General features: G+C 45.1%; 1 protein-coding gene across 1 annotated transcript in view; it reads left to right on the top strand.

The window, feature by feature from the left end:
• Nucleotides 1-17,016, top strand: part of me1 (malic enzyme 1, NADP(+)-dependent, cytosolic) — a 73,072-nt gene extending 56,056 nt beyond the window's left edge. The window contains exons 6-14 of the mRNA XM_076981594.1: nt 883-986; nt 11,237-11,346; nt 11,896-11,993; nt 13,764-13,877; nt 14,003-14,108; nt 14,519-14,661; nt 15,429-15,602; nt 16,374-16,472; nt 16,697-17,016. Of these exons, the coding sequence (XP_076837709.1) occupies nt 883-986; nt 11,237-11,346; nt 11,896-11,993; nt 13,764-13,877; nt 14,003-14,108; nt 14,519-14,661; nt 15,429-15,602; nt 16,374-16,472; nt 16,697-16,864 (1,116 nt within the window). The 3' untranslated portion in view covers nt 16,865-17,016. The remainder of the gene's footprint in view (nt 1-882; nt 987-11,236; nt 11,347-11,895; nt 11,994-13,763; nt 13,878-14,002; nt 14,109-14,518; nt 14,662-15,428; nt 15,603-16,373; nt 16,473-16,696) is intronic.
• The last annotated feature ends 2,551 nt before the right edge of the window (nt 17,017-19,567 follow it).

Consider the following 19,567-nt stretch of genomic DNA (forward strand, 5'->3'; position numbering starts at 1 on the left):
TTGAGGTTGTGTTTGAGGTGGAGGTTGTGTTTGAGGTTGTGTTTGAGGTGGAGGTTGTGTTTGAGGTTGTGTTTGAGGTGGAGGTTGTGTTTGAGGTTGTGTTTGAGGTGGAGGTTGTGTTTGAGGTTGTGTTTGAGGTGGAGGTTGTGTTTGAGGTTGTGTTTGTGGTTGTGTTTGTGGTGGAGGTTGTGTTTGAGGTTGTGTTTGAGGTTTTGTTTGAGGTGGAGGTTGTGTTTGAGGTTGTGTTTGAGGTGGAGGTTGTGTTTGAGGTTGTGTTTGAGGTGGAGGTTTGGGTTGGGGATGGACACAGCCACTCACACACACACAGATGTGTTACACAAATCTCCATTGACAAAAATGTCTGGTGAACGTCATTGGAGGATTTTACAAGGGGCTTCAGCTGTCAGTGCATTGGTGTGTCTTATCCACGTGTTTGTGGTTAATGTGCCTGCTTGTGGACTTTGAGGTACAGTTTGTCACTGTTCTTTAGGCATGTGGGAGGCTCAGACCTCTTCTTGATTCAGTGGAATATTTGTGTCTGAAGTGTGGGGAGGTTTTTATATCATAAGGTTTTATTTTTGGAGCTGGTTATAAAAAAAAGAGCTATCAAAATGGCAAACACTTTACTGTAGATTATAATAATCTTGCAGTAGATCATTTGTGAGGACAAGACCAGTTAATACAGCTTGTGTTTGTTGCTCTGCACCTCCAGCATTGCTTTTGAATTTTAATTTTATATAGAGTTGATGCCTTTCACTCCAGATACTCTGAGACATGAATCTGATCCATGAAGCATTGCACTGACTGTAGTGTAGCATTTAATTTTATTCATAATGATTTATGAAAAGTTTACATTTCAGAATTATAATGTTCTGTGTGTAGGAACTCCTGGCGGACCCCTTGTACATAGGACTGAGACACAAACGAATCCGAGGACCAGCCTATGACCAGCTGCTTGATGAGTTTATGAAGGCTGTAACAGACAGGTACAGCACGCCCACCTGGACACATATCACATACCCCCTTCTCTCTATATCCTTCTCCCTCTCTCTCTCCCTCTTACACTTTCTCCCTCTCTCTATCTCTCTCACCATCCCTCTGTCCCTCTCACACACTCTCCTTCTCTCTCTCCCTCTCTCTCTCCTTCTCTCTCTCCCTCTCTCTCTCCTTCTCTCTCTCTCTCTCTCTCTCTCTCTCTCCCTCGATCCTGCATTACTGCTCTAATGGAAAGGCCTGAAGCTCTATGTGCATAGCTGAGTCGTTGCGTTGCAGGAATGCAGGGTTAGTGGGAGCAGGCGTCCGGGTCTGTGGACACCAGAGAGTCGGACCTCAGCAGTCGTGGTGCAGACTACCTCTCTGCACATTCCCCAGAGCGCGAGTGTCCCGGCTGAACCCGGCCGTGCGTCTGCCCTCCTCCCTGACGCACGTCGCTCGCTCCAACACTGTGGTGCAGGCCTCACGCTACATAAAACAGAGTTCGGAAGGTCCGAGACCTCAGCGTGTGATTCGTCTCCAGTTGGCAGGCAGGGAAGCCAGGACTCCATAATAACCGGGTAGACACAAAACGATGGGACTATTTTCCCCAAAAGAGCAGATTTGGTGGAAAATGAAATGATTATGGGTTTGGGGATTGTAATGAGTGATTATGGTCTGGGGATATTTAATAAACTCAACTCCATTTTTATAGCATGAGATGACGACAACCGTGAAGCATTGTCATAGCAATGTGCTCAGCAAATAATCTTCATACCGTGAGAGAAGTTGTATGCTGCTACTTTCTGGATGACGGTTTGATTCTTCGGAAATGAACTTTGAAGTGTACATGTGCGTATATATCGGTTGAGAGCTGCTCACGTTGGCTGATATCAGACAGAATAAAGAACCTTACACCCACCTTAAAGGTATTACAGGCTGAAATCATCACTCTCCATGTGTAGAGCATAAATATTTAAAGTGGATCTGTGTCAAATCAAACTCACAATTGTGCAGTTGCCCCAGATTCTGCCCTTTAAGTCCAGACGCGGTGCCTTTCTTTATTAGGGCTGCTAGGAAGTCATGTCATCTAAAATCTTTCCTGAAAATTCATTTTCATTTATGTTTTTCCAAATTTCTTTCCAAATTGTTAAGAAATGTAATCTCATTTTAAATAAATAATTCAGTAAAACAGTAAGTATAGTTTTATTGTCAAACTGACATTCAAAATGAAAAAATAAGATCATCCAAATAACAGCTTTCAAGTGGTTCCACTTCTTCAACATGGATGCCCATAACATTACAGGATATACATTTACACACTATAGAGATATACAAGAAAATGTCATGATTTTAGATATTACAGTAAACCTGCAGTATCCAAAACCAACTCATCACCTCAGAACTGGACGAGCAAGATGAGTAACGGGAATTGCACTCAAACCAAGATGCTCTTTACATTAAGTGTACATGGTGCCATGTATGCTACATTTGGGTTCATTTTATTGTTCCTTTTAAATCTTCTTGCCTGATCAGTGTGCACATTTCAGGATGTGTTTAAGGAGGACTGTCTTGGATCTGAGGGGTGTTTGGGGACCCCAGGGGATCTTCTGAAGGCCAAACTCCTCACCTGTCCCTTCTACTAGGACTCCATCTCCCATGAGGCCACCTGTCTGGCCCCAAATGCTTTTAAATAGAACAGGAAGCAGAGGGACAACACACACACACACACACACACACACACACACACACACACACACACACAAAGTTGTCCAAAACAAAGCTATACAGCACACTGTTTTTCACATGCTAAAAGACATGTTTTTTTAATTTATGGCCCTGATAATTGGGGAATATAATTTCCTGCCACTGTGTATTCAGGCCACATTGGCCAGCAGGGAGTCACAACTGCGATCCAAATATACGGAACTTCCTTCCAGAGCTCCAGGCCAGGGGGCCAGGATATACTCCCAGTACTAACCCCTACCAGGATATACTCCCAGTACTAACCCCTACCAGGATATACTCCCAGTACTACACCCCTACCAGGATATACTCCCAGTACTACACCCCTACCAGGATATACTCCCAGTACTAACCCCTACTAGGATATACTCCCAGTACTAACCCCTATCAGGATATACTCCCAGTACTACACCCCTACCAGGATATACTCCCAGTACTACACCCCTACCAGGATATACTCCCAGTACTAACCCCTACCAGGATATACTCCCAGTACTAACCCCTACTAGGATATACTCCCAGTCCTACACCCCTACTAGGATATACTCCCAGTCCTACACCCCTACCAGGATATACTCCCAGTACTACACCCCTACCAGGATATACTCCCAGTACTACACCCCTACCAGGATATACTCCCAGTACTACACCCCTACTAGGATATACTCCCAGTACTACACCCCTACCAGGATATACTCCCAGTTCTACACCCCTACCAGGATATACTCCCAGTACTACACCCCTACCAGGATATACTCCCAGTCCTGCACCCCTACCAGGATATACTCCCAGTACTCAGTCCCGTTGACTGTCTTGCTGGGGCCCGGGACAAGAAAGTTTCATGTGCCCCCCCCTCCCCTCCCCGATAACGTCATTTGAATTTCCTCTGTAGTACATAATATAGCCACACATCAAAGCTGTTTCTGACAGCTTACTGGTTTATACTTGACGCGGCGCGGCGCGAGGGTCCGCGCGGCGAAAATTACGTAATCGCAATGGCACCGCCACCGGGCCTCACGCGCTGTCGATTCGCGAGGTCGTGCACCTGTCGAATTTTTTAACTTCGCGCGCGCCGCGCTTCAGCGCAATGAACAAAGTCACGTTTGCAGGGTTCATACACCTTTACAAGGTGGAATTAAAGCACTTGTACAGCACTTTAAAGGTCCATTTCAATATTTCCCAGCACGTTAAACTAAAAAAAAATTTTTTTTAATTAAGTTAAATATACTCGAAATGATTCAAAATAATTCGCTTTTTATCACATTATTTAATGGTTGTTTATTTTCAAAACACCCAATCTTAACGTCTTCACGTTCTCTCATGTTTTGTCCTGGAATTACAAGAGGCTCCTATTTGTTAACGTAATCCAGGAACTGTTCAGTCAGACAGCTATTTGTTGTGAAACGAAGTAGTTACAATTTCAAGCATTTTCAAGTACTTTAGCCTAAATTTCAGCATTATTCAAATCTGGAACACAATGCAACATTAAAATTCGTCAGGTAAATGTTTTTCCTTTCTTTTCTGTGCTCCAGATTTCTGTATTTACTTTACTTTAACGATCCACCACTGTATTTCCCGCTGTTGGGCGGGTACCAGCCGGCTACAGTCGGTGCTGGATCAAACCATTTTTCAGTGTGAGGCGGGGGTGTATGCACTTAATGGAAAATATGCAGATAGGTAAGAAAAAAACATATTTTAGCCATTTAGCTTATTTTGAGTAAAGAAAGTTATAGTAATGAAAGATTTCAAGATTATTTAAAATTATAGACTTTAAATAAAAATAAATTGCTGGGCTCTTTGATGGGCCCCCCTGGCGCTGGGGCCCGGGACAACAGACCCGGTTGTCCCCCCCTGTCGACGGGGCTGCCAGTACTACACTCCTACCAGGATATACTCCCAGTACTACACCCCTACCAGGATATACTCCCAGTACTACACTCCTATCAGGATATACTCCCAGTCCTGCACCCCTACCAGGATATACTCCCAGTACTACACTCCTACCAGGATATACTCCCAGTACTAACCCCTACCAGGATATACTCCCAGTCCTACACCCCTGCAAATCATTTCATTAGGGCCACTCAGTTCCCTGTTATGGCACCCTGTCCATCAACCCTGTTGCTACAGTGATGGAGGCAGCAATGCTCTCCTGCCCCAGTGGTTGTTGTGGAGGTGGTGTGTGCGGCCTCGGAAGTGGGGGTTGGGGGGGGGGGGGTGAAGAGTGTATTCAAAGTTCTATCCAGTAAAGCTTGCTGATAGACTGTGTCTTTCTGGGTTAGGGTTAGGGTTAGGGAACATCTGTGTTTGGATGGATCCTCGAAATCCTGGGCGTTCTCGTGAGAAGGTGACGGGTGGTGTGGTGTGGGTGGAGGTTCCTCCGAAGTTCCTGGAGCTGCACCGTGGCCTTGGTGCTCACTACACTTCCGGCAGGGCCTCAGCACACAGCCTCTGGCACTGAGAGAGCCATGCTTTTGTTTCTTTCAAACATCTCACATTTCTCCATCTTTTCTTTCCTATTTCTGAGATCCCCCCACCCACGCTGACTGTCCGAGTAATCCACAATGTGAGGAACACCCCCCCCCCCCCCCCCCGCGCTCTTGATCCTGGGGAGCCATTTTGAGTGTTTTATTAGCATAACAAAACCCTTCTGGGCTGGTCTGCAAATGCCTAGCAATAGTCCCAATGAGCCCTCAACACCCGGACACCATGCAGATGCATATGTTCCTCCTGCTTGGCTGGGTGACTGATTTCCCATGGTGAGAATGAGTAATATTGTTCTTCAGGCTTACAATCAGACCAGAATAGAGGCGGGGTGTGTGTCTGTGGGGGGGGGTGCTGCTCCTTTGTGCTGGTAGCCAATAGCTCACACATATGACTTTAGCAGCCTACAGTGCAGGATAGTCTCTCGTCTCAGTGCCCTACTGGGCTGAGGTGAACCTGATCTCCTGGAGTGGCCACAGATGAGGTAACACACCCACAGTGAGACAGAGACAGGCTGAGAATGTTAGTGTCTAATAGAGAAAGTGTCTTTCAGAGAAAGAGTGGCTCAGACAGAGAGAGACAGGCTCAGACAGAGAGAGAGAGACAAGCTAAGAGAGAAAGAGAGAGAGACAGGGTCAGAGTGAGAAAGAGAGATAGAGAGAGAGAGAGAGACAGGCTCAGAGAGAGAGAGAGACAGGCTCAGAGTGAGAGAGACAGACTCAGAAAGGGAGAGAGAGACAGGTTGAGAGAGAGAGAGAGACAGGCTCAGAGTGAGAGAGACAGGCTCAGAGAGAGAGACAGGCTCAGATGGCCTGTTTGAGTGAGGGAGCAGGAGGAGGAATCACAGACACATCTCTGCATGGGCTCCTCAGGTTGTCAGATCCCACAGCAAAGTTAATGGAGTGCAGTTAACTAATCCATTAACTAATGTGTCATGTAGCAAGAAATGGGAGTAGGGGGGCAAACAGAGGGGGAAATAAGTTTTGGATTATTCACAAAAGGTATATTTGGGATATTTGATAACACCATATCTGTTGCTGATGGTATTCTGAATACTTGCAAGCTGGTACTTTGTTTACGATTCTGCTTAAGAACAGAATTTAAGAACAACATTTGTTGATTACAGTAACAAGCAGAATTGGACCAATGGAGATTCACATCTTTCCCAGTCCATTTGGGACACAGATTCAGAAGTCATGGCCTGGTGGTAGGGAACTGGTCTTGTGACCGGAGGGTCGTGGGTTCGATTCCCAGACCTGAGGCCATGACTGAGGTGCCCTTGAGCAAGGCACCTAACCCCAACTGCTCCCCGGGCGCCGGGCTAGGGCTGCCCACCACTCTGGGCACGTGTGATCCACAGCCCCCTAGTAATCACTAATGTGTGTGTGTGTGTTCTGACTGCACAGATGGGTTAAAAAAGCGGAGGACAAATTTCGATTGGGGTGTAAAAATCACAATTGACAAAATATGGCACATTTACAAGTCATCCTTGTAAGGGTTGGCTCCGAATACACCACCAGCCACCACTAGAGGCAGCTGATCCGCTAAACCAGCCTAATTAGGCTGGATGAGATACACCAGCCTTGAGGGCTTTATATAGGCAGACTTCTCAGCAGCTCCTTACTGAGTCTTTTCACGAGTGTTCTTGTGTCACAGGCTCGTACGGTATCTTGATTAGTTTACATTTTCCTCCTAATGCTCCTTTCCCTCATGAGATTCTTTCCATTTATTATCTGATTTCTTCACGTTTTCTAACCTTTTCTTACCTTATTTTAGTCTTTGGTTTTAGGGTTTAGCTGCTCCCCTGGTATACTTCGTCTTTTTCCTCTGGGTTTTATTTTGTCAGAATGTTTTTTTTTACCCACATTGTATCAGCAGAGGTTTTTGTTTGTTTGCATCTCGGACACCTAGCACGTGGGTTCTTACCTCCTTAAAAAACCCTGTGGTGGTCAAACAGGCAGCTATTTAACATCTAAGGGGTTTTCCCTGCTGTTGGCACCCCCACATTATAGAAAGACTCAGCCAGACATGGACCCAATTAGGCAGTTTGAGACGGACCAAATAAAGGTGGCTCTGTCTAGTCAAGGAACAGCTATTGACAGGCATGGGCAAGCCCTGAAACGAATACTATCACAGTGGCAGTGACTCATCACAGCTATACAGCCACCTGCTCCTGCTGTGATGGTCCCAGATGTCCCTACCGCTCCTATGGCCCAGGCTGTGGGAGCATCACCAGGGTGATTTGAACCCCTTTACTTCCACTTGAGCAGTACTTGGCGGTTTATGCCCCTGTATCGATTATAGAGGAGTGAAAAAGATCAGTTAAAGACCCTAATCAGCTACCACTGATGTCATCAGCATTTGAGGCACTACAGTTCATCCAGCTGGACCTGAGTAGTGCCTACAGTCTGATCCGTATAAGAGCCGGAGATGCGTGGAAGATGCCGTTCATCACCCCATCAGGGCACTACGAATATCTGGTGATACCTTTTGGGTTGATGAATGCTCCTGCCATCTTCCAGACATACCTTAATGATGTTCTGGATAGGTATGTGTTCATGTATCTGGACAACATACTAATTTGCAGTAAAACCATGGTGGAGCATGTGACTCATGTCTGATGGCTTCTCCAGTTCCTTCTGGAGAATCACCTCTGTCAAGCTACAGACGTCCCTGTTCCTCGTCCACACTGTAACATTTCTCGGGTTTGTTATTTCCCGTAATCAGCTGAGTATGGATCCCTCCAAGATCTGGGCTGTTTCTCGGTCACCTCGCCCCACATCTCTGCGGTTGGTGCAATGCTTTCTGAGTTTTGCTAATTTCTTTAGGATATTTGTCAAAGCTTTTAGCACTATAACCGCTCCCTTTACCACATGCACCAGAAAGACTGCAGGAGAGTTCCTGTGTTCCTCTGAGACCTTTTAGCAAGATTAAACATATCTTCATTTCTCCCCCTGTGTTGAGGCTCCGCGATCCTGAAATGCCCTTCCTTGTGGAGGTAGATGCCTCTGACATAGGCGTAGGTGCCATTCTTTCCAAGTGTTCTGGTCCTACCCAGACACTACACCCCTGTGCCTACTTTTCGTGCTGCCTTTCACCTGCCGAACAAAACTAGATGTAGGTGATAAAGAACCGATCACAGTCAGACTGGCCCTGGATGAGTGGAGGCACTGGCAGGAGGGAGCCAAACACCCTTTTTTGGTTTGGACTGACCATAAAAACCTCACCTACCTCCAGCAAGCCAAATGACTAAATGCCCGACAAGCCAGGTGGGCACTGTTAATTGCCCACTTTGATTTCACTCTCTCATATAGACCCAGGTCCAAAAACTCCAAACCTGATCCTCTCTCGTCAATGAGAGCCTCTCCTAGTTTGCAGCCTGCCAACACCATACTTCCTGCTAGCCGTATAGTGGCGCCCATCCAATGGGGGATCAAGACAGACATACAATGAGCCCTTGGAACCGAACATCTCCTTGCACTTCATTACGGGACTACCACCATCCCAGGGCAACATGGTCATTCTTGTCATTGTTGACCGCTTCTCCAAAGTGAGTAATTTCATTGCTTTACCCAAACTCCCATCTGCTAAGGAGACAGCCTCACTATTCTTAGCAGACATTGTTTGAGTCCATGGGATTCCTAGAGACGTGGTGTCTGACAGGGTCTCCTGTAGGTTTTGGGGGGACTTATGCAAGTTACTGGGAGCCATGGCTAGTCTATCCTCTGGCTTTCATCTCCAGTCCAACGGTCAAACCGAACGGGCTAATCAGGACCTTGAACGCCCACTTCGCTGTTTGCTCCACCAATCCCTCCTCCTGGTCTGACCAGCTCATCTGGGTGGAGTACACCCACAATTCTCTGTAACATTCCTCTCTGGGGATGTTGGGGATGTCCCCATTCAAATGCCTTTATGAACTGACCCCCCACTGACCATGAAGTCATCCCTTGTCAGCTGATGTTGTACTTGGCAATGAGCACACAAGGTCCTTCAGGTTGCGTCTGAGGTACAGCAGCGGAATGCTAATTGCTGTCGCCTTCCTGCTCTGTCCTTCCATCCAGGACAATGGGTATGATTCTCGGCCAAGGACCTTCCCTTTCAGGTAGAGTCCCGGAAGCTGGCATCTCATTATGTCGGTCGTTTTAAAGTCCGCTGCATGAACCCGGTTATGCATCATCTTGTGATTCCTGTCACTCTTCGGGTCCACCCTACGTTTCATAATTCACGTCTCCTACCTGTGTAGTTTGACCCGGCCATCCCCTTCTGCTCCGTGGATGATTGATGTTCGTTGGGTGCATGGTCGTATCCAGTACTTAGTGGATTGGGAAGGTTATGGTCCTGAGGAATGCTCGTGAGTACTTGTTGCATGCTTCCTGGACCCAGCTTTGATTAGGGATTTCTGTCGGGACTGTGCTGCTAGTTTGGGACCGTGTACTGTAAGGGTTGGATCCTTGACTACACCACCAGCCACCACTAGAGAGAGCCGATCCACTAAACCAGTCTAATTAGGCTGGATGAGATGCACCTGCCTTGAGGGCTTTATATAGGCTGACTACTCAGCAGCTCCTTACTGAGTCTTCTTCTCGCATCACAGGTCAGCCGGTATGGTATCTTGGGAATTTTCCTCCTACTCCTGTTTTCCCTCCTGGGATTATTTTCCATTTGTAATCTGTTTTTTCCCTGTGCCATTCAAAGGTTTTCTAACCTTTTCTTACATGATTTTTTAGTCTTTAGTTTTAGGGAAGTTAGATGTGAAATTTTTGTTGTAATTTCTCTCACTCTTTGAGATGGCCACCTCTTCCCCTCCCATTCTTTTTTTTGTTAATTTTTTTCCTCTGGGTTTAATTTTTTATTTTTATTTTTTTTGGGCCCACCTCCACCCCCATCTTTGGAGGACAACTTTGTTTTTATATCAAATAATAGATCAAATAATAACAATTCTGTATAATAAAGTGCGAAGTGATGACAATTATTGGGGTTAGGTGGACCATGAGAGGATATAATATAGAAAAGAGGAGAAAAGAAAAGAGGGGGAGAGAGAGAAAAAGGGAAAGGGGCGGGGAAAACAATAATAATGAAAAATACATATATATATATATATACACACACACACTTTTTTGTTTAATAATAATAAATAAATAAAAGTAAATATATATTAAAATCTGGGTTTAATTTTAATTCCAGAATGGTTTTTATCTGCATATTGCCAGAGGTTTTTGTTTGTTTTCATCAGACATCTGACATATGGGTTCTTCCCTCCTTAAAAACACAATGGGGGTTGAACAGCCAGATATTTAACATCTAAGGGGTTTTCCCCACTGTTGGCAACCCCCCACATTACAATCCTATCATGGACATGTTACACATTTGGCAGATGTGCTCATCCATATGCATTTTACACATTTGGGCATTTTACAGCACAGGCAAAGGTAGTTAATAAGAGTCTTGCCCAAACACTCATACTGATACAGCATGGAGCGCTTGTCCAGATAGGGAGTGAACTCCACTCCCCTACAGGAGAGGCAGTAATGTCACCCATAACACTACTCCAGTAATGTCAATGAGGACATCAGTTTTTTATCTGCGCAAACATTAAATGACAGCTGGTTCAAACCTATGTGTTTGGATGAGGTTGCACAGTTACACTAGTGCACACACTAAAACACAGAGATGACAACTGCTGGATCCTGTTGGTCCTTCTTCAGCAGAGGACTGAGGGATGCAGTTCAATAGTGCCCTCTGCTGGCAGATCAAGATAGTGCTAAAAAGATGTAACAGAGAGCAGGTCCTGGATCCAGAGCTAAAAGAAGGGATGAACACTATCACATTCAGTGCAAGGATGGAGTGGCCAGTTTCAGCCACATTAGGTCAGTGACGTATGGTCAGTGACGTATGGTCAGTGACATGCAAAATGTTGATCTTTCTGTAGTAAATCAGTATTTAATCAGATGTGTTGAGAGTGAAGGATGAGTGTGGTCAAGGTTTTATGATTGTGTCTCTAGTCTAATTGTGTTGACCTTTTCATTACCTGCAGGTACGGGATAAACTGTCTCATCCAGTTTGAGGACTTTGCCAACGTGAATGCCTTCCGTCTTTTGAGCAAATACCGTAATAAGTATCTCACCTTCAACGATGACATTCAAGGTTTCTTTCTCTCATACTCTCTACAGAGTTATGCCCTATGTCAGTGTTATGGAGACATAAGATTCAAACAGAGAAGTTGCTAAATGAACCCAAGCCAGAGTGCCAGCATGTCTGACTATGTAAAACTCATCCTAAAACTGTAAAACTCATCCTAAAACTGTAAAACTCATCCCCAGTGACTCCATTATACTATACAGCCATTTCTTCAGGTTCTAACCAGAGGTGTCCAGGTTAAGAGAGTAAAAGTCCTCACCAGGATTTTGCTCAAGCTTGCTAGATTTTCTAATTAGTGCAATCCAGGTAAAATTAGTGGAATCAACACAATCCAGGAAGCCTGAGCAAAATCCTGGTGAGGACACCAGCAAAAACCTGGAACTGACACTTCTCACTTCTAAAATACAGAGTTAAAATTCAAACTCTATTCCCTCTTAAGTCTCTCATGTAGTTAGAGAAGTAAAGACAAGTTCATCATATGAATGTCTGTTACACACTCCATCTCTGACACCTGTATTTGCCCCATGACCCCCCCCCCCCCCCCCCCCCCACCAGGTACAGCAGCAGTAGCAGTGGCTGGCCTGTTAGTTGCCCTTCGCATTACAAAGACCAAAATGTCAGATCACACCATCGTGTTCCAGGGTGCAGGAGAGGTGAGTGTTTCATATAAACTTTATAAACAATATATATAAGGTGTTTTATATATATAATATATATACACTGATGATGTGGAAGTGAGTTTTCCTTGAGTTCATGAACATCATTACTTCAAATCTCTCCATGTGATGGAACCCCAGGAGAGTTACAATTCACTATTAAATAATAATAATGATGATGATGATGATGATATATTTGATTTATTTAGTGACTTTTTTGGCAAAAATGTATTATGCTTGATTATATAGCAATAACTCAAATATGCAAATGCAAATTTTTAAATTGATTTGTGCAGTGTTAAAAGCATCCTGTACATTTCATGAAATTGAATTTGGATCAATTCTAAAAAATTTATAACTGGATCAACAGCACGATAATTAAAAAATGCACTTTCGACATTATCAAAAAGATCTCTCCCAACCTCACTGCTCAAGACTTCCCACAATGCCCCAGGAAAACAACAGAGATCATCATCATCATCATCTCCATGGTACCAATAAGTTTCACCTGTGTTTAATTAGCCTCTGTGTGCATAAGCCAGTTTGGTCCATCTCCTATTTGCGAGGTTTTGCCAGTGATTTGTATGCATGCTGAGCGCCTCTCAGGACTGTGTTCTGTGTCCTTGACCCAGTTTTTGGAATGCACAAAACTATTGGTTTTGCCCTTATGTTTCGTTGAATGTTTTCTGCCTAACTGGTTACTAATTTGACCTGTCTCTGTACTCCTTAACTCACTTGTGTTTTAGTTCACTCTGTACTGGTTTTGACCATTCATTGACTGTTTTGGGTTGTCCACACATCAGTAAACCTTCCCCAGACTTTATCCACATGCATCTGTGCATTTCTATTCCATCCATCCATTTACATCCACTTGTCTGGGTCACAGGGGCAGTATACTAATCAAAGAGGCCCAGGTGTCCCTCTCCCCAGCCACCTCTTCTAGCTCTTCTGGGGGGATACGGAGGAGTTTCCAGGACAGCCCAGAGATTTAATCTCTCCGCCATGTCCTGGGTCTTCCTTGGGGTCTCCTCCCAGTTGGACATGCCCAGAACATCTCACCAGGTGCCCAGGGGGCAGAATCTCTACTCCGAGTCTCTCCGGGATGACCGTGCTCCGTACCTTATCTCTAAGGGAGAGCCCAGACACCCTGCGGAAGAAACTCTTTACACCTGCTTGTATTCATGATCTCATTCTTTTGGTCACTACCCAGAGCTCGTGACCATAGGTCAGAGTCAGAACGTAGATTGACCAGTAAATCGAGAGCTTTGCCTTTTGGCTCAGCTCTCTCGTCACCACAACGGTCCATTAACAGCATCCACAATACTGCAGACGCAACGATCCACCTGTCAATCTCTCCTTCTATCCTTCCCTCACTCATGAACAAGAATCTGAGAACCTTTAATCCTCTACTTGAGGAAAGAATTCACCCCCGACCTGGAGAGGGCACTCCGCTCTTGTCCGACTGAGTACCATGGTCTCAGATTTAGAGTTTCATCTACAGTATAACGGTTGAATTTTCTAAATAAAGAACAACCATGGATTCTTGTTTCCACCAAAGTGTGTTAAGACTGTGTTTAGAAGTGAACATGTAATTCGATGATTCATTTGCAGGGAGACCACCGACCTGTGCTGGAACTGCATAACCCTCTCATATGTCTAGATATATTTCAGAACATAAAGACTAACACGATCCTGACTGGCATACAGCAGGTGTTTATTTTCTCTGGTATTGCTCGTGTGCATTTAAGTTTTTGTGACTATGTTCAGGCCGCTATGGGCATAGCTGAGCTCATTGTCATGGCGATGGAAAAGGAGGGGCTCCCGCATGAAGCGTGTCTAAGGAAGATCTGGATGGTTGACTCCAAGGGTCTGATCGTCAAGGTGACTCAAGTGTCCTGCTCCCCTCTCCTCTCTGAGATGATCTAAATACAGCCGCTTCAGTACGACTGTGTGACCAGTATGACCAGTACAGAGTGAACTCTTACTCACCCCCCCATCACTCTCAGGGCCGGAGTCACCTGACCCATGAAAAAGAGAGGTTCGCCCATGAGCATGCCCAGATGAAGAACCTAGAAGATGTGGTTCAGGAGTTGAAGCCCACTGCTATAATTGGTAAGAGGATGACTCACTTTTCTGTATCTGATATTTTATCCTCTTAAAAATGCATGCAGTACAAAGTGTAAATAACCACAACACCCTGAATGGAACGTGAGCGTATCAGTTAATGCAGAGGTACCCTTGCTGTGTAACCAGATCTCAGGCAGGTGTAAATACAGTGTGCTTGTACCCAGTACACCCACCCACAGGAATTAGCAAACTAGTCCAAACTGCAGCACATATGATATTCGGTAGTGATCTCACATAAGAGCCGTTCGACATGTACGAGCAGATAAATGCGTGTGCATCGATGATCTCATTAAAGCGGATGACATCATCACGAAGGTTGCAGCTCTCCAAACAAAGCCCTGCTTCCTCTGGGGGAATCATGGTAATGATCTCACTTCCTGTCTCTCTGCTCTCAGGGGTGGCAGCCATCGCTGGGGCATTCACAGAGCGCATCATTAAAGACATGGCGTCCTTCAACCAGCGACCGATCATCTTTGCACTCAGCAACCCAACCAGCAAGGCAGAGTGCACTGCAGAGCAATGTTACACTCTCACGGAGGTACACCTGAGAGTGTGTGTGTGTGTTACACTCTCACGGAGGTACACCTGGGAGTGTGTGTCTGTTACACTCTCACGGAGGTACACCTGGGAGTGTGTGTGTGTGTTTTACACTCTCACGGAGGTACACCTGAGAGTGTGTGTGTGTTACACTGTCACGGAGGTACACCTGGGAGTGTGTGTGTGTGTTACACTCTCACGGAGGTGCACCTGGGAGTGTGTGTGTGTGTGTGTGTGTGTGTGTGTGTGTGTGTGTGTGTGTGTGTGTGTGTGTGTGTGTGTGTGTGTGCGTGTGTCTGTGCGTGTGTGTGTGTGTGTTACACTCTCACGGAGGTACACCTGGGAGTGTGTGTGTGTGTGTGTGTGTGTGTGTGTGTGTGTTACACTCTCACGGAGGTACACCTGAGAGTGTGTGTGTGTGTGTGTGTGTGTGTGTGTGTGTGTGTGTGTGTGTGTGTGTGTGTGTGTGTGTCTGTGCGTGTGTGTGTGTTACACTCTCACGGAGGTACACCTGGGAGTGTGTGTGTGTGTGTGTGTGTGTGTGTGTGTGTGTGTGTGTGTGTGTGTGTGTGTGTGTGTGTGTGTGTGTGTGTGTGTCTGTGCGTGTGTGTGTGTTACACTCTCACGGAGGTACACCTGGGAGTGTGTGTGTGTGTGTGTGTGTGTGTGTGTGTGTGTGTGTGTGTGTGTGTGTGTGTCTGTGCGTGTGACCAGGAGACAAGTCATCCACATGTATTTCAATAGGTAGACCATCTCTGTGTATTCCAGGGGAGGGGTATATTTGCCAGTGGAAGTCCATTTGACCCCGTGACCCTGGCGGATGGACGGAGGTTCTACCCCGGCCAGGGCAACAACGCCTATGTTTTCCCCGGAGTGGCTCTAGGAGTCACAGCCTGTGAGATGAGACACATTACTGAAGATATTTTCCTCACAACAGCTGAGGTAATATAAATATCTCCCACTTTGATTCCTCTCTCTCTCTGTCTCTTTCTCTCTCTCCCTCTGAAGGTTTCTATCTTTCCATTATGTTATCTAAATATCTAATGCACACTTCAAAACAACTTGGACTTCAATACAAATCCTCACAGTGGATTACACACAGAACAAATAAACAATATAAAAATGGAGATGCATAGTAAATTCTTTCTTCAGATGTTCTTTAACCCCCTTTAAAAAGCCAAACAGGAGCAACGTTCCTCTTTTAAAATACATTCTTCTCTCATGTCTGCTGCCATCAGTGAACAAGTGCAGAGATCGCTGTACCCGGACAGCGGGTTTTGAAAAGCTTTGCCCTGTAAACAATTTCATGTCGGTTGTGGACAGCTGAGCACTGACTGGGTCCAGTTAGAGTTGTACTAACATACAGCAGATTCTGAGGTCACTATGTAAAAGGAGCTATTGGGTAATCATGTCTTAACAGTCAGATCAGATGAGGAAACTGGGAACCTGTTTGATGGGGAAGCAGCAGTTAACCTGGATGAGATTCAGTGTTGCACTATTTACTCACAGAAAATGGTGAACTCGTCTGATCTGAGCCACATCCATTATTACGGCCTGGAACGCTGACTGGCGTTCAGAACTGACTCCTGACTGGAGTCTTAACAGCAGGCCACTGAACATTTGTGGTTCCACACACATCTGCCCTCTTTCTGTCATCTTTCCCCCACTGCGCTGTGTAAGTGTGTTTTACATTTGGTCTGTTTCTGGCCACAGACTATTGCTCACCTGGTGACGGAGAAGGACCTTGCAGAGGGCAGACTGTATCCTCCTCTCCACAATATCCGTGACGTCTCCTTCAGAATAGCAGTGAAGGTTAGAGCCAGGCGTTAAAGTACAAACATCCAGAATACCGGTAGTAAAACTGCAACTGACGCGTGAAAAGGCAGCATTCTGCTGTTTAATGATTAAAGTGGAGTCCACTTCAACTTCCTGGCTGTAAGGAAGTTTGTTTTGTTGCTTTTATCGTCATCATTTTAGTGTCTAAGTATACGTGCCTTACTTTGCTACGCTGTTTTTTGGGCACCTTTTCCTAACAGATTGTGGAGTACGCGTATGACCACAAGATGGCAGCACTGCACCCAGAACCCGCGGATAAAGAAGCATTAGTGCGCGCGCTCATCTACAGCACAGATTACGAGGACTTTGCTGTGGACTCTTATACGTGGCCAGAGGAGGCCACGACTGTCCAGACCTGTAAACTGTGACCACTCTATGCACAGACTGCACACACAGACTCATACACCTAACATAAGGCATACATATGTCTTCAATGCACAGTGGTGTTTTTACTTTAATACACATTTTGTAGCTGTAATGCTGGTACAACTCAATAAAACATGCATTGAGTGGCCTGTTATTGGTATTCTGGCATCAGATTTTTGAGAGCAAGTCATTGTTGAATCTCCAACATGAGGTGAAAAAACTGTTCTATACCTTTAAAATAAACTTTCCAGAGTGTGAGATTGGAATATGTTTCACACACAGTTAACACTGATTACTTATTTGAATTATTTTATATATTAGTACATGAAAGGTATTCTAATAAAATCACATTTTATTTTTGCACTGGGAGGTACCATTGAGCACCGCCTTTGTGAACGTGTGAATACACTCAGGTGCAACAATGTGAACTTCAGCTCACTTTTTAACACAACCTGTCACGCTGAATAAAAAAAACTACATTTTTAATGAAGTGTAACATTGTTTGAAATATGTGCGGATGCGCTCCTTCAAAAGCACTGACGGAGTGTGAGTGTGTGGGCAACGGGGGGAAATGTGAATTGGCAAATGGATGGGTGGCTGTTTGGCGCCCTCTGCTGTTCAAGACTCGAAGCCCTTTATAACTCCACATACACCAATTCTGCAGATCTACATTTTACTGTACAATATGCTAAATTACTGGCTTACTCGGATGTCGTAATAAATTAATTTATTAATTGGTGTAGCGAAATTCAAATTCTCATAGTCACGTATAAATCTTTTTTTTTTTCCATTCAGTTCTTTTTTATTCGCAAAAACTGGGTAGATGAAAACCCCGCTGGTGGCACAGTTCAACATATCAACTATTTTTTCAATATAACAATAATATTCATAATTCAAACCCGTTTTCTTTTAAACAATTACCAGTCACTTTTCTGACCGAAAGAACCGCGTTGTTCACCTCAGACGTTTGAAGGGACGACAGCTGTGACCTTGCGCGACCTTGTGTACGACCCGAGTACTCGTGAGTTCCCGCATACGTGTCTGTCTTCCTGTGTCTGTCTGTCTTCCTGTGTCTGTCTGTCTGTCTGTCTTCCCTGTGTCTCCAGGGCTTTGGCTTCTTTTGTTCCGAAGGTCTGAACAAGAACAAACGACATCGGTTTCGTTAACAGTGTGTTTCATTAACTCGGATCTGTTATACATATTATTTGATGATCGCAGTCACCAGTAGATGGCGCTATTTGATAAATTTCCTCATAAAAGAAAGACAATTAAAGAGAACATAATTTTTATTTTGATTATGTCTTTTTGGGGGGCGTATTGTTTTTGTTTGTGTTTAACGCGCCCACTGAACGTAACACAATGAATCACAATATTCTAATATACAGAAATCCTTAACTGAAGTTCTCCCTTTACACAACTGGTTTAAAACAAGACATTTGCATTATGACCGAATTTTGTACCAGGCAGCGAAATTAACAGGAATTATTAAAAAACGTAGTAAATTAAGTGTGTATATTAAAAATGAACATTTGTTAGTGTCTCTGTGCTGGGTGTGCAAGTGTGCAGGTTTTGCCTCTAGTGCAGTGGCGTGGCCTGGTATTTCACAGGCGGGAACCACGTGCAGAAAGCAGGAAAAAGGAACGACATCTCTGTTAATTATAAATGGCTGCGCCGCGGTACCACTCTGTGTGGCAAGGACAACAAGAACCCAATATCCATTATAACAAAGCAGAGCAACGATATAAAGCATAATCAAGCCCGGTTTCTCCTCCTTGAGAGCCATTGCTTGAAATAACTTGTTACAGGAAGAAAATATTGTTGTTTGAATGCATTAAAACATGGTGCACAACCTTTACATGCACATGCACATGCACTGGAACCCTGACACTCCAGAAAAAAACGTGTTCAAGTATGAAAATGTCTGACTGTGGTTCACCACTACCCCTCCAGCTCAATCTCCAACATCGCTGTCCAGCGGGTGGTCAGATCATGCCACCCAGCAAATGGTTTTAGCCGCGACTTACAATAAAAACAAAACCGCCTGCTTAAACAAAGTCCTCTGCAGGACTTGTTAGGAGAAATGACAGCATCTCCACGTGCGTTCTGTCAGGAAGGGGACAAACAGAACAGTGGCTCTCTGTATGAAGACCTAGACCGTGTTTGACCCAGAACAGGGGCTCTGTTCAACAGTATGATGACCTAGACCGTGTTTGACCCAGAACAGGGGCTCTGTTCAACAGTATGAAGACCTAGACCGTGTTTGACCCAGAACAGGGGCTCTGTTCAACAGTATGATGACCTAGACCGTGTTTGACCCAGAACAGGGGCTCTGTTCAACAGTATGATGACCTAGACCGTGGTTGACCCAGAACAGTGGCTCTGTTCAACAGTATGATGACCTAGACCGTGGTTGACCCAGAACAGGGGCTCTGTTCAACAGTATGATGACCTAGACCGTGGTTGACCCAGAACAGGGGCTCTGTTCAACAGTATGATGACCTAGACCGTGTTTGACCCAGAACAGGGGCTCTGTTCAACAGTATGATGACCTAGACCGTGGTTGACCCAGAACAGGGGCTCTGTTCAACAGTATGATGACCTAGACCGTGGTTGACCTCGCCCCCCAGGGCATCGGCTTCAGGGTCTGGGGGCAATATCCCTGGAAGGGTTAGAAATGAACAGGGTCGATTGATTAATGTTTTTGC

This window comes from Brachyhypopomus gauderio, chromosome 19 (genome assembly GCF_052324685.1).
Source record: "Brachyhypopomus gauderio isolate BG-103 chromosome 19, BGAUD_0.2, whole genome shotgun sequence".
Taxonomy (NCBI): Eukaryota; Metazoa; Chordata; class Actinopteri; order Gymnotiformes; family Hypopomidae; genus Brachyhypopomus; species Brachyhypopomus gauderio.